Raw genomic sequence first — 14099 nt, 5'->3', positions numbered from 1 at the left:
GTGGCTTCCTCATCACGACAAAGTCCACGTCTTCTGTGCGGGAGTGTTTCCCGTCTGTGAGAATGACGGGGAAAGATAAGATACCCAGGGGGTGTTTGTGTTGCCGCCGAACCCTTCCATCGAGGCGTAGACCGTTTCCAGGCATTCCTTGTCTTCGTCGTCTAGCTTGTCGAAGAACTGCCTGTACATAACCGTTGACGAGGCGCCGTTGTCAGCAAGAGTGCGGGAAGTGATGTAGTGCCCCAGCTGGCTTTTGATGACGATAGGGCCTTCTTTGCTGGGTCCTCCTGGCACTCGCGGGAAGCGCACCTCAGCTTCCTTCCACGCGCATGGTTCTGTCGTTCGTCTTTTTCTTCCTCTGATGTTACTATGAACCATGTGGATGCTGATGTCAACGGGCTTTCGTCCGTTGCCTTTGTATCGGTTATCATTCCTCCCTCCATTCTTGATTGATGCCACAAGGTGTGTAAGTCTTCCATCCTTGACGAATGTTTCAACAATATCTTTCAAGGATGTACACTCCTCAGTGTTGTGACCCTTTGTCCCGTGGAAGTCACAGGATTTACTCTGATCTGCATTAGGTCGCTGCCAGATCATTGGAGCTTTCGGCCATGGGAGTTTTTCGGTGGCAAATATCTCCATGACGCTTTTGGTGAGTGGCGTCCACCGGTGTTTTCGGCTTGATGGGTGCGTGTTATCCCTTCCGCCTACTAGAGGGCGAGAGCTGGATGAGGTGTCAAAGTTTACCCTTGACTGCCAAATACCTAGCTTCCTCTTTTTGTTTTGCCGGGCGGTCCGAACGTTGTTTTCTCTAGTCCTCTGCGTGTAGAGGTGTGTATTCTGGGGAAGATCCCTACCTAGTTGCTTCTCCGTTTCGGCAAAGCGCTTGGCCGCCGTCATGATGGCATCCCATGTGGATGGCATGTCGTCCTTACCCGTCAACGTGCGGATAAGCTCTGGGTATTCGGCGCCCTGGATGAAAGCGGCGCGAACAAGATCTTCGCTTATGGTGCCCAGACTCAGCTTTTTGGAGTTGAAGCGAGTGATGAAGTCTAGTAAAGATTCATCTTCCTCTCTAACGCAGTTGAGGATCGTCCACTGCTCTTCAGTATATTTCCTCTGTTAACTGAAGTGTTGGCTGAACTTGTGTTGAAAGTCCGCCCAATCATAGATGTGGTGGACCGGTAAACGATCAAACCATGCCCTGGCCGCTCCAACCAGCGTCATCTGGAACATATAACACCACGTGGGTTCCGTCCAGTTGCTGACGGTTGCCCCCGCTATGAATCTGTTCAAGTGATCGTCTGGGTCGGATATACCGTCATAAGTGCCTATGTTGGACATTTGTTTGGCACTCTTCGGGGCGATTGCTTCCGCAATGTCCCTTGCAAACTTGGATGTTCCCGCATTTGCAACAGTTGGTCTAAAGGTTTTGGAGAAGTCACGTGGGGTTCCACCCGCGTTTTTTGGTTTGAAGGTTTCTCCAAAATTCCTTCTCGGTTGGAAGTCCGTTTCCTTACGCTTCCCTTTCGCCCTATGGCGAGGGTTTGCGTCGCTGTCGGACTCCTCCCAATCATCGTCCAAGTACTCGCACTCATTGCTCATGTTGAGCTGTTGTCGAGTGCTTCCGAATTCGTCAGCCTGTTGGAGTGAACGTAAGCGTTCATCCAACTCAGCTTGGAATTCCTTTTGACGTGCTTCCGCCCACGCTTTAACTTGATCAAGTGTTTGGCGGGGGAGACTCGTCTGTTGTCTTTCCACCTGGGTATCAATGAATCCCAGGTGAGGATTGTTTACTGCACTTGCCCCGGCTTGGGTAGCCGGGGTAGTGTTCGTAAAATGTGTGTACTCGCCGGTGTCCCCCCCAGTAGCTGGGGTTGTGGTTACCGGGGTCTCTTGGTCACTCGCTGGCCTTGGCACCGGAGTAACCTTAACCATTTTTCCAGAAGTTTTGAAAAAACTGAGAATTAGTTCTAGCTTTTATGCACGGATGGCGCCAATGAAGAAACACTAAGTGACCCCGGACAGATTACGGATAATCTGGGGGTTAAATAGATGTTTCCCACGAGGGTTAGGTCCGGCAAAGATGGTTATTCTTCTAATGACCTGCAAAACAGACACCGTGAGCTCGTCACTGAGAAGGGGGGGTTCCTCCTTGTGACCACCCTCCGGCGTGAGAATCAGACTAGATTGCTCTGAATATGTGTATATATTGAGAGAGATTGCTAGAGAAGATGAGATACAAGATAATCATACCGTTCCAAGGTATTGGAGTATTTATAGCCGAAGGTAGGTTTCCAAGCAGGTACAGCCAGCAGTATAATATTCCTTTTCTACCAACTGTGGGCTACGCACGTGCCATGCTGGTAGTTGGTGGGTAAGCAGCGGCTGATAGTGACATGGCCGGCTGTGTAATATTCCTTTTCCACCAACTGCAGGCTATGTACGTGCCACGACAAGGGTTGGTGAGTAGGCAGCGGCTGATAGTGACATTTTGTACTAGAGCGTGCTCCTCGTACTGTTATCGGTGAGCTGTCACCCTGTGATTGGTTCATGAGCTGTTTTGGTCAGATCTTGTCTATTTTGTCCATACCTTGGCAGGTATAGTACAAAAGATCTTCCAGAAGCGTACGGACTGGCTCATTTGGGCGGGAGTATTCCCGCCTTGCTCATTCCTTCAGGTGACACTGAATTATTGAGAGTTAGTGCCTTGTGCGTGTAGCCTTGCTATTAGTGCGGGTAGCCTTCCCTGATGGCTTGTATCCGCAACTGCGGGAACAGGCGGGGTACTTCACCATTGGGAGGCTTTTCCTGCGGGAACAGCTGGCGTACTGCGCGTAAGGTCTTTATCTCTGAGCATGGTTGGTCTTGCGGAACCAGTTGGTCCTTGCGCAGACGTCCCTCTTCAAGGTGAGTCTTGCGGGTCCAACTGGGCTCTGCTGGGACATACCTCTTCAACAGTCAAAAGCAAGATCAGCATCAATGGCATCCATCTCCTCCGTTAAGCCCTTCTGAAACTCATCACAACTAACCGAAGAATGCCAACAGACTCCACATTTCACACAAACAAACCTTCTACAAACAGGACACTTAACGCAATTATCAGTCGAGTCTACATCAGCACTAGGATCAAGAAGAACCGCACAATTATCAAAAGGGCAGTAAAACTTGTCACACACACGTGCATTCGGTTCCAAAAGAGCTTCCTCTAACAACATAAAAGATCCAACAGGAAGAAACAACTTATGCTCAGGGGTAGAAATGTAATATCTACATTTTGGGCTCGGGCACCTAATGGGGACCTCGGATAGCCCGACTTTCTCATCAACATAACCCTTAATACAATGCGAACAACATTTATGTGAGCATCTCAATGCGATCATCATGAATGCTGGTTTATCTTCACAACATATTAAACACTTTTCGACCGTTGGATAGACATTGGCATCATCGCAAACGACCCCAATTGCCACTCGCGCCAGATGCAATGGAGGGTCGAGATTGACATCAAGAACATGCTTTAGCACAAAATGTTCAAGATTTTCAACATGCTCTAGTATTCTTTGCTTTAATGCCATGAGAAGCGGATTCTCGAGCGTTTCTTGATTTGTAATCTGCAAAATATAAAGGTGTCATATAGTTAAAATCTTGAATGTAATGATATTACAATAATACAAGAATCAATGAAAAATTGAGTCACCTGATCAAATAAGATTTGGGAATTGGTAAATGCATACACCCTTTTGATATTATGTCGAATCGCCTCGAATAAACCATCCATCAAAGCTAAATAATCAGCTACATCTTCTTCAACAAAAAATTCAAGCCTTTTCTGAACCTGAATGACATGATCCGTATTAGGTCCTTCCATCATTACCCCAATTCCCGATACCCCTAAAACCGATACACCCTTGAACAGCATTCGAACTGAAAACTCATCCATCTCTTCCAATTCATCCTCATCTCCACAACAACTTCGGAACTCATCTTCATCGTCTTCAAACATTTGGTTCAAACTCTGTAAATCTACACAAACCCAGATCTGATTCTGTTAAATCTGTTCGATTGAAACAAAACCCAGATCGCATAAGCTACGAATTGCAAAACCCAGATGGGGTTTTGGGTTTTGAAGATTGAATACTGCAAATTGAATAAAGAAAGTGAGATAAAGTGAAGGTTCCATGCCATACCTTTGTAATGATAAACAAATGGTTGTGAAGGAATGGAATAAATTTTAGCTGAAATAATCACAACAAATCTCTGGGTTTGAATACATAATAAGAACCCTAGTCTGACAAAACTGTCGCTTGTTTTTTTTTTCACACAAAACCACGTTTACTTTAGTTTAATACAATTATTTTATTATTACTATTTTAGAAAGTTTAAAATCCGATTTCTCAAGCTGGGGCAAGGAATAGAATCATCATCTGTGACTATTTGGGTTTTATATATTTGTAATTGTAAGACATGTGAAATGATGATTTTATAATGTTTCATTTATTCAAGTTTTAAGATATTATACTTTCATACAAATTTTATGAGTATATACGTGGATATAGTTAAGTTATTCAGGTAATAATTATTAGTTATTCTGGTAATAAATATTTTAACAACAAATTTCTATACATATACTATATTAATAGAAGTTTTATTGCCTTTAGGAGAAACATTGAGGTTTTATAATGGAATTGGTGATTTTAATGTTATTAATTCATTCAAGTAATTGGACATTTGGACTATACTAGTATTCATTTAGAGTGCGATAAATTGGGAGAAAAAAAAAAAGAAGAAAATGTGTTGTGTGGTGAGTTCCCACGTAGACTCGAGGCTAACAAAAGTAATTTGATACCAAATATTTGAAATGGGCATTAGCACACCTACATGTTATGCTTTAAAAAGTTCAAAATGTCATCATTACACCAAATCAAACTAACAACTTTTCATATAAGACCATGCGTGTGGGGCCAATGCTTCGGAACACCACTCCCGGGGTGGGGGGGGGGGGTGTTGCGCTTTCCACATAGCGACGACATGTCTCTTGTTTGATCCAACATAGCCGTTCAACGGCTACTTTAAAAAAATCAATTATTTTCCTATATAATCATCAAACATCAAAACTTTCTAAACACCCTCTACAAATTCCTCACACTTTTTTTAACAATCTTTAGAAACCTTACACCAATCTTCACAATTTTTTATAAACTTTCTATTCAAAACATCAAAAAAAATGGATTCTCCCTCTTCCTCCGACATAATCAACTGATATTTTCAAAATAACGAGTACACAGCCGGTGGCGAGGCGGAGGAAGAGGCGGTTATGAGTGCAGTTACTCTCGTGGAAAAGGATATGCAATCTATTAATTCTCCTCCTCGCTCGGTTTGAGAAGAGAATATATTGAACGAGACCGTAAGGCCGCGAACAGTTGTTTGATGTAAGACTACTTCAATGACTCGCCGAGATACAAGAACCCGAAGACTTGTAGATGTCGCTTTCAGATGTCTGAACATTTATTTTTATGCATTGTCCAAGATTTGGAGCGTGAGTATGATTACTTTAAGCAAAAACGAGACGCACAAGGGCTATTAGGATTCATCAATATCCAGAAGTGTACGTCAGTGTTACACGTGCTCGCCTACAAAACCACGACTGACATCAACGACGAGTACTTATAAATGGAGGAGCAAATGACACAAGACACCTTCGAGTATTTTTGCCAAGGTATTTGTTAAATTTTTTTAAAAAAATTATATTGCGTTTATTTTATATTTGTTTATTTAGTAATTTTAATATAGGCATAATACAACTATATGGTGCACGTTATCTTAGAAGACCCACTTGGCATGACCTACAACTGATTTACTCGGTGCATGAAAGGGAACATGGTTTACCCAACATGATCGGGAGTATAGATTGTATGCATTGGAAGTAGCCTAACTGTCCAACTGTATGGCGAGGTCAATATACACGTGGTGACCAAAAAGTACCAACAACGAGTCTTCAAACGGTTACTTTGTACAACCTTTGGGTTTGGTCGGCATACTTTTGCAGCCCCGGGTCCAACAAAGACATAAACGTTTTGAAGACGTTGCCTGTGGTAGAGGATTACATCTCCGCTACCGCACCAATCGCATCATTTTGGGCTAACGATAACTATCACCCAGACAGATACTATTTGGGAGATGGGATATATTCGGAATATTAGAGACTTGATGGATGAAAAGAGAAACTGTTTTAAGAAAGTATAAGAGTATTTTGCGAAATGACATCATGAGGTTTTTGGGGTTCTTCGCTAACGTTGCCATTGCGTGAAAAATCCGTGTCGTGCATGGACATTGGAAAAAATGAGAGATGCTATTTATACGTGTATCATATTGCATAACATGATTATAGAAGACGATATGAGAGCAATATGCCAACCAGAGGCGGATCCAGAAAATTTTTCTACGATAGGCACAAAATGAAATGGGTAAAAAATAGGTCGGGTCAAAGACAAATACTTAATATTTATAGAGGCTCAAAACAAAATGAACTTTTGTGGCCCTATTCCGAGCTCCTTAAGAAATTTTTTATGTTTGTTAATCCTAATATGTAACTTTTTTTAAAAAAAAAAATTGTTAATAATACTTGGATGAAAACCTAATATAAATCAATTTACACAAAAGAAAAAAAAATCTGACACAATTATATGATTGTAAAAGCACTTTTATAGGGTATTTTTATAATGATAAATGTTTTTTCTTAAATAAAATTTTAAAAAACGATAAAAAAAACTTTAAATAAAGCAATGGTATTTATAGAAATGACAAATAAAATAGTCAAATACATATAACTTAAATAATATGAAAAATTCAATTCAGATACAATTTTTCAACTTACACTAATGATAATAAATAATAATAATTAATTTAAAATATCAAATGAATTTTCATATTGATTAATGTGAATATTCATTAAAAATATAAAATGTCACAAAAGTACAAAACAATGTTTGATGGGAAATTGTAAAACGAAAAGAATTAACAATGGAATAATAGTAAAACAACCAATCAAACATTAGTCACTTTATTTCTTTCTTTTTCTTCTTCCTTCTTCTTCTTCTTCTTCTTCCTTCTTTCTTCTATAATTTCTGTAAATTTCTTTATGCTAAACACTAATGCTATTTTCTCTATTCTCTTCACACGACAAATCAGGTAATTGGAGGGTGGGCACTTGGACTTAAACCAGAAGATCGGTCTATTAACTACGCTAAGAACATGGGTTGAACGCGGGCTGGACGGTGGGCATGCACCCACCCTCCTTTGCTCTTGAAACCGCCCCTGATGCCAACATTATATACCGGAGAATGTCCAACAACAAACTCAAGCAACTATGGAGGAGAGGGTGCAAAATGCGTATCAAATGCATTCAAGTGAGATATATAATTTGCTTACGGCGGATTTGGTCCAACATGCTTGATCGGTTTGGCCAATTCTAGGCGAAGGTGAAAACGTATCAAGCAGGGATGACGAAGGAGACGAGGAAAGTGAAGACGAGCTCGACGGAGACGAGGACGGCGAAGATGACGAAGACGGTGAAGACAAAGACGAGTAATTTCTAGTCGTTTTTTAATCTTAATGTAAAATTTATTTATTTTATTTAATGAAACGTTATTTGCATTATTAAATGAAAAATAAAAAAAAATAATAATGAGGTAATGATTGGAAGGGTCTTCATCCACTACACCCGTTTTAGCTATAAAGTCCCTATAGTGACGTGACGCCACATGCCACATAACACCCAACAGAGCTCCATCCACTACATATGATCCAAGAAACATCTTTCTTGGAAATTGCAATAGAAAATATGTTAGTTTATTTTTTAGTAAGACCATGCGTAGTCAAAACTCTCCACCCTTAAACAATTTACGCCACGTGGCATCCCAATCAACAATTGAGAGTTTTGTAAAAACTGGTGTAATGGTAAAAGACCCACAATTCTCCTGCTTTCGTTATTATCCCCCCCCCCTCTCTTCCTTCCTCTCTCTCACAAACAACCTAAAATGCCAAATCTTCCAAAGTTATATATATAACTTTAAAACCAGCACTTTACCCATAACTTTGAAGTGAGGCGGTGCAAACAAGAGTTTTGGGCCAAAACGCTACCCATGACTTTTCCCCTACACGTAGTCTAAGCGTTAGAATTCTCATCCTTTGCGGGTAGGCCAGGGGACACACCCCCTTTCAACGGGTAGGACTGGGTAGTTGAACCTTGGTTGGAAACTCGCGAGCATGGAGCCGTTGAAAGTAATACAAAAAAAATCATTTTTAAAATAAAAATACATACAATCCTAAACCATTTCATTCACATTCTTCTCTATACAATCATTTCTACTCAATATACTCTATACACTCTCAGCATACAAAAATAAAAATGGAAGGCTCATGAAAAAAAATTCTCCGGTTCAAACAAAAAAAAAATATTGTAATTCTTGTGAAACTATGAGACTTGAACCTAATCTCTCTCAAACCATTGCAACCCAAGGTGAGTGTTAGCATATTTGCACCAAATAAATAAGCTTTCTTGCTACTAGATGAGTTAAGATTTTCACTACACATACGCTATAGTACAAATGTTGGTTACCAGATATTATGTTATAACTTATTGTGCAACTAAATACATGACACAAAAACGGAACATCAGCATATGACTACTAAAAGGCGTTCGCTTCGACACCATATCAACCAAAAAAACATAATACCATTTTTAATTTCAAATAACAATAGTTGAAACGCACAAACCCTAAACCAAAAACAACATCCACGCACCATACCATCTTCAAATGTTGTGCTAGGTATCCATGGAAGCAAACACGCGGGGTTTACTTGTATTTGCGGGCTTTGCTCTTTGACCCGCTCCTCACAGTAGGGGAATACATTGATGAAGATAAACCACGATGAAGCTCGGCTTTGTCCTTGGTGAAGGCTCTTTGAACATCTTCTTTAAGCTCCACAAAACGCGTCCTTTTAATTTCTTGTTCTTCTAAGGTACCCTTCTCGAAGATAAAAAGATCCTGTAGATCGTCCTCCATGAACCTATCCAGAACCTCTGAACAATGAGGGAAATATCGCCTACCCGTTTCCACTGCATCCAAATAAGAAAAACATTAGACTCGGTTTCTACTTACAAATGGGCCTTTTTGGCTCATGTTTCATGTAGGGGTCACAATTTCTGACAACATATGAAATTAGTTAGATTTTGGGTTGGCATAAACCGTATAATAAACGGGTTGTGTTCAATATTTAATTAAACGGGGTGACCCTCTAACCTTCGACCCGCCAAGCCGGTTATTACAACCCGATTAACACCTTGATTACCACCCGTCAAAGCGGTTGCAAATTAAAATGCTTCGATAAATGGGCTACCCACCAACCATTTAAGACCCGTCGACCCGTTTAACTCAATTATTAAAACCCGATTAACACGTTTACAGCTTGGTTACTATCCGTCAACCCGTTTGAAATGCTTAGATAAATGAGTTACCCGCCAACCCGTTCAACCCATTTATTACAACCTGATTAACACATTTACAACTTGATTACTACCCGTCAACCCGTTTGAATAAATGCGGTTAAACGGGTCGTGCTTGGTTACAGAATTTTAAATGTTTGGGCACGAATAAATATATGGATCTTGTTCAGCCGGAACAATTCAACCCACTTACCCACCAACCCGAAATTTGTCAACCCGTCAAATCTTTAAAACAATGCACGTCCAACGGGCCGAAAGTCAACTTAAGGGTATTTCTGTAATTAATCATAAATGAAACCATCTTTTAAAAAAAAAGAGTTTAAAACATTGGATAGAAAGTGTTTCAGCCGAAACCAACATAAAAAATTACTATTTTGACCCAAACCTGGCCTGCTTTACCATCACTAGATAAATAACAACAATAACAATAATAGTAATAATAATAAAAATAAATTAATAATAATAATAGTAATAATAATAAAAATAATAATAATAATAATAATAATAATAATAATAATTTGAAGGCGTACCTGTGCGGGAAAGGGCTTCCATTCTTGAACGCAATCTTTTGTTCTGCACCAATGGCGTCTCGTTCAGATCCATCTCCCTTAAATTGCCATTTGACCCTTTTGATGCCAACAGACCCGGAAACTCAGACGTCGTTTGGGCATGCGCAATTTCCATTGCTAGTTTTGCTTCTGATGGAAATAATAGTCGGGCAAATGCCACTGAAAAACACATACGACATACAAGTTGACATGTTAGCGCCAAGTGGATATTTTATTAAAATATAAATCACATGCCACATTGCCACATCAGCACATTCTGACCCATATCAGCATCTTTGAAAAAGACAAACTACGCCCTTTTAACTAGGAATGTGCACGAAACCGAAATGCCAGAAACCTAACTGGAATAACTGATGTAACCGAAACAAAATAACCGAACCCAATTAAAACCGATGGTCTGGTTTCATGTTTAAAAAAAGCGATTTTTAGGTTGGTCAGTTTTGCTATCAACCAAAAACCGAATCAAACTGAAAAATCCAATAGATCGATTTTAACTAATTTTTATAAGAAATTAATAAATAGTGTAGACCAAAAATTTAAGATTCAATTATGTAATAATAAATTATTCAATAATTAACAAAAAACATTTAGGCCCGAAGTCATTATTTTGGGCCATTTTCTTTTCAGCCCTAAATTCTCAAGCCTAAATGGACCATTATGAAAACGAGAACAGATAATCGAAAAACTGAAACAAACCGTTTTCAAATACCCAAAAACCAAACTTTCAGTTTGAGCCCAACAACGGCCCATTCACACCCCTGATATTAATTATTGTACCACAAAGAATAAATATATTTTCACGAAAATAAAAAGATTGAAAACCGTTCTAATGGAAAAGAAACCCACCTCGGTTTTCCAAGTAAAGCAATCTCATATGCAAATCATCAGCCATTGCTGAAGAACACACGGAAACGTCTCCGATCATCGGACTCCTCTTAACCTCCCGTTCCAAAACATCGATACATATCCGATCGTTGTTAGTTTCTTTACCGTGCTCGGTTTTCACGTGATAATCCTTCGGCCTTGTACGCCTCCTGCAAATACTAACCGCACTTTGACCATCAATCGTAGTATCCGATGCACACGCGCCCTTGCTTAAAATCGAGACGATAAGTGATGGTTCTTTACGCATAGCAGCCACATGAAGCACAGTGTACCCTCGAGAGTTTCTTAAATTAACATCCGCACAATTTAAATTAAGAATCTCCTTAGCAACTTCTTGGTTACAATACATGACCGCGTAATGCAGAGCACAAGCTTCGTCTAATGTGATTTTCGACTCATCTAATATCATCTTCACAAGCTCAACATCATCGCAGTCTAATGCTTTGTGTATGCTTTTAATTCGTTTTTCATGTAACACGGTCTCGGATTCAACGGTGTGTTCATCGTCTTCTTGGGAGGTGCTGTGAAGGGCTTTGATGTTTTGGGCGACTTCGAACGGAAGTTCTTTTTCGATGGAGATAGTGTCAAGGTTTGACCGCGCTACTCGGTCAACGCACCTAGATAGGACGTTTGGTAATTGGCAGTGGAAGGCTACCACGAGGATCGGGATCACATCTTCCACGAGAGCCTTGTCTACAAAGTTGAGAAGACGGCGCTGCAAAAATAAACCAAAATAATAATTATTAAATTATAGCTGTCTATTGAGTTGCTCTTTTTATTCTACATTAACCAACCATAACTTCTTTGTCTGTTTTTTTAACTATATGAATAATCATTAGATGAATATTATTATATATACTATGTAACAAAATTAATATCTGAACTTCTGAATAAAACGATTTACGAGATTTTAAGCATTTGAATACACTTGGACAACTTTGTCAACTCATTTGACTTGTTTTCATATTATAGACTTTTTATATTACTTTTTAAACAATCAGGCCCGTTTGAGATATGCTATATCTGAACTGACCCATACAGTATTCGAACCCCCATATATGTTAACCCTTCGTTTGTGCTTAGTTGTCTAATTTGACTTAACATCTCAGACAAACTACTTTAAATCATTAAATTGGTAGAAGACGTTAAGTCTTTAACTGAAAACAATCTTATACATCATTCAACATGACCAATGGTCAACAAGTTAAATCATCTCAATCGAGGCATACTTGTGATATCAAATCAATCAAATGAAAAGCAAACGGATGAACAAACATACCTGAAAAAGTGAAACCAATTCTGGAACTTGAAAGATCGAAGACGCATAAGTCAACTCAACAACAAAGTTAATGGCGGGCCGGCACGCCTCATGAAGACACCCATCATCCACACAAGTTGAAACCTCCGGGGGAGACGATTTCACTTTCCCAGTATAAACATAACTTACAAATATAAGAAAAGCATCATACCCGACACTCCCGTATGGCAACAAATCACTCATGTTATATTTAGGCTTACCGTCCTCTTTATTTTCCTTAAACTTATCACTAAAAAACTTGCTTCTACATGCTAAAATACACCGATGAACGCCGACAGAAATACCCTCAACAATAATCTCAGCATCAGTATAATTGCTATCAGGTTCAGAACCCGAATCGGTTAAGAGCTTCTCAAGATTTTTGCTGAGTTTGTTTAAGCCAATGATTTCAATATTTGACCGGGACTCGGGGGCCGATGATGGGGGCATGGTGAGGGTGTAGTTGGTTGAGCCATTGGACATGTGTGAAGATGATGTAAAGCTTATGGATGATGATGGTTCAGATGAATTTGCCATGGTAAAGGTCAAATGGTCAAAAGTCCCAGAATAATTAGGGGTTGACTTAACCCAAACAGGTCAACGCATAAACTTTCATGGCTAACAAGAACTCAAACCAGAAAGAAAGAAAGAAAGAAAGAAAGAAAGAAAGAAAGAAAACTTTTATGATCAAGAAAAGGTTTGTGAAATGAAAGACTGCAAATTTACATGAAAAAAAAATTATGGATTTGACTTTTTGACCAAAAAAGGTCAAAACTTGAAGCTTTTCATAGCCAAAGAACAATAACCCAATCCTAAATGAACAATAATTTGTTATCATTCAGCTGCAAAGCACATATATATAATGGATCAAATCATCAAATCAAACATTTATACATGCCAAATAAAAAATTGAAACTCACAAATAGCTGGATCTGATTAAAGCCCCAAAAACCCCCAAATCAATTCATCTTTTTTCTGATTCTTGGATTGCACCAAAACAAAAAACCCTAATTATACAAAAACCCTAATTACCGAGTCTAATCATGTTATTTTCAATTTCCATCAAATACCCAGATCAAATAATCACTCAATAACCAAAACCCATGTGGGAAAACTGACAAATTAACTTGAAGAATCAGTAAAACTGAAATCAAAGCAGCAGGAAGAAGGTTCAAAGAAAGTATGGTGCAAGAAACAGGGAAGGTTCGTTGGTAGCAAAAGAAAAGAAAAAGGGTTTTGTTGTAAATTTGGCAAATTGTTTAAAGGATTAGATTCGTGGGGAAGCAGTTGGAATGACGTCAGGGTGGCTTGCCGCGTTTAGCATACGCAGCATTGGACGTCACTCTTTTGTTTAGCAAACGTTTTTAGAATTGAATTAAATATTAAGTACTCAATCTTTATATCATTTACAAAACTAGTCCTTGTATTATTGATGAACTTGCAAGGTTTGCTAGTGATCTTTTAAAAGCAATGTTTACAATACCATATTGCGGCACATGTCGGATAAGATTTCAGATATTGAGGGAGCCTTCAAATGAAAACCATAGTTTTCTTAAAAAACTATCCAATTAAATATAGACCTTTGATCTATTAAATTAATGGTGAGGATCACAATAGTAAATTAAAGGATGTTAACCTAGAGGTAAAAAAGCAAATCTGATATACAAAAAGCAAAAAGTTAGGGGTGTGTACGTTTAGGTTCGATTAATGGCCTTAAAAAAATTAATCAATCGGTTTACAGTTAATTGGTTCAGTTATTTATTTATTTATTTCGGTGTGGTTCGGTTTATAACCAAAATCAAATTTGGGCTAAAATTTTTACTTAGAAATACATGAAATG

General features: G+C 39.0%; 2 protein-coding genes across 2 annotated transcripts; both read right to left on the bottom strand.

Annotated features, from left to right (window-relative positions):
- Positions 1-2954: 2954 nt before the first annotated feature.
- Positions 2955-4006, bottom strand: LOC143542735 (E3 ubiquitin-protein ligase RSL1-like). The gene is made up of 2 exons (XM_077035261.1): positions 3701-4006; positions 2955-3614 (listed from the first exon to the last, which is right to left on the bottom strand). The coding sequence occupies exons 1-2, from the start codon at positions 4004-4006 to the stop codon at positions 2955-2957; spliced, it is 966 nt and encodes a 321-aa protein (XP_076891376.1).
- Positions 4007-8818: 4812 nt separating this feature from the next.
- LOC143542742 (BTB/POZ domain and ankyrin repeat-containing protein NPR1-like) lies at positions 8819-12827 on the bottom strand. The gene is made up of 4 exons (XM_077035268.1): positions 12242-12827; positions 10924-11677; positions 10039-10236; positions 8819-9121 (listed from the first exon to the last, which is right to left on the bottom strand). Exons 1-4 carry the CDS (start codon positions 12794-12796, stop codon positions 8859-8861), a joined length of 1770 nt encoding a protein of 589 aa, XP_076891383.1. The 5' UTR covers positions 12797-12827; the 3' UTR covers positions 8819-8858.
- Positions 12828-14099: the final 1272 nt, after the last annotated feature.

This window comes from Bidens hawaiensis, unplaced genomic scaffold (assembly GCF_021521415.1).
Source record: "Bidens hawaiensis isolate Kalapana, Puna unplaced genomic scaffold, B.hawaiensis_p1.1 tig00012955_1, whole genome shotgun sequence".
Classification (NCBI taxonomy): Eukaryota; Viridiplantae; Streptophyta; class Magnoliopsida; order Asterales; family Asteraceae; genus Bidens; species Bidens hawaiensis.
This window is presented reverse-complemented; position numbering and strand designations above follow the sequence as displayed.

Coding starts and splice junctions, on each gene's coding strand:
- LOC143542742 (XM_077035268.1), bottom strand. CDS start 12,796: ATGGCAAATTCATCTGAACCATCATCATCCATAAGCTTTACATCATCT. Junction 11,678..12,241: donor AATTGGTTTCACTTTTTCAG/GTATGTTTGTTC, acceptor TTATTTTTGCAG/CGCCGTCTTCTCAACTTTGT. Junction 9,122..10,038: donor GGAAGCCCTTTCCCGCACAG/GTACGCCTTCAA, acceptor ATTTGGATGCAG/TGGAAACGGGTAGGCGATAT.
- LOC143542735 (XM_077035261.1), bottom strand. CDS start 4,006: ATGTTTGAAGACGATGAAGATGAGTTCCGAAGTTGTTGTGGAGATGAG. Junction 3,615..3,700: donor CCCAAATCTTATTTGATCAG/GTGACTCAATTT, acceptor TATATTTTGCAG/ATTACAAATCAAGAAACGCT.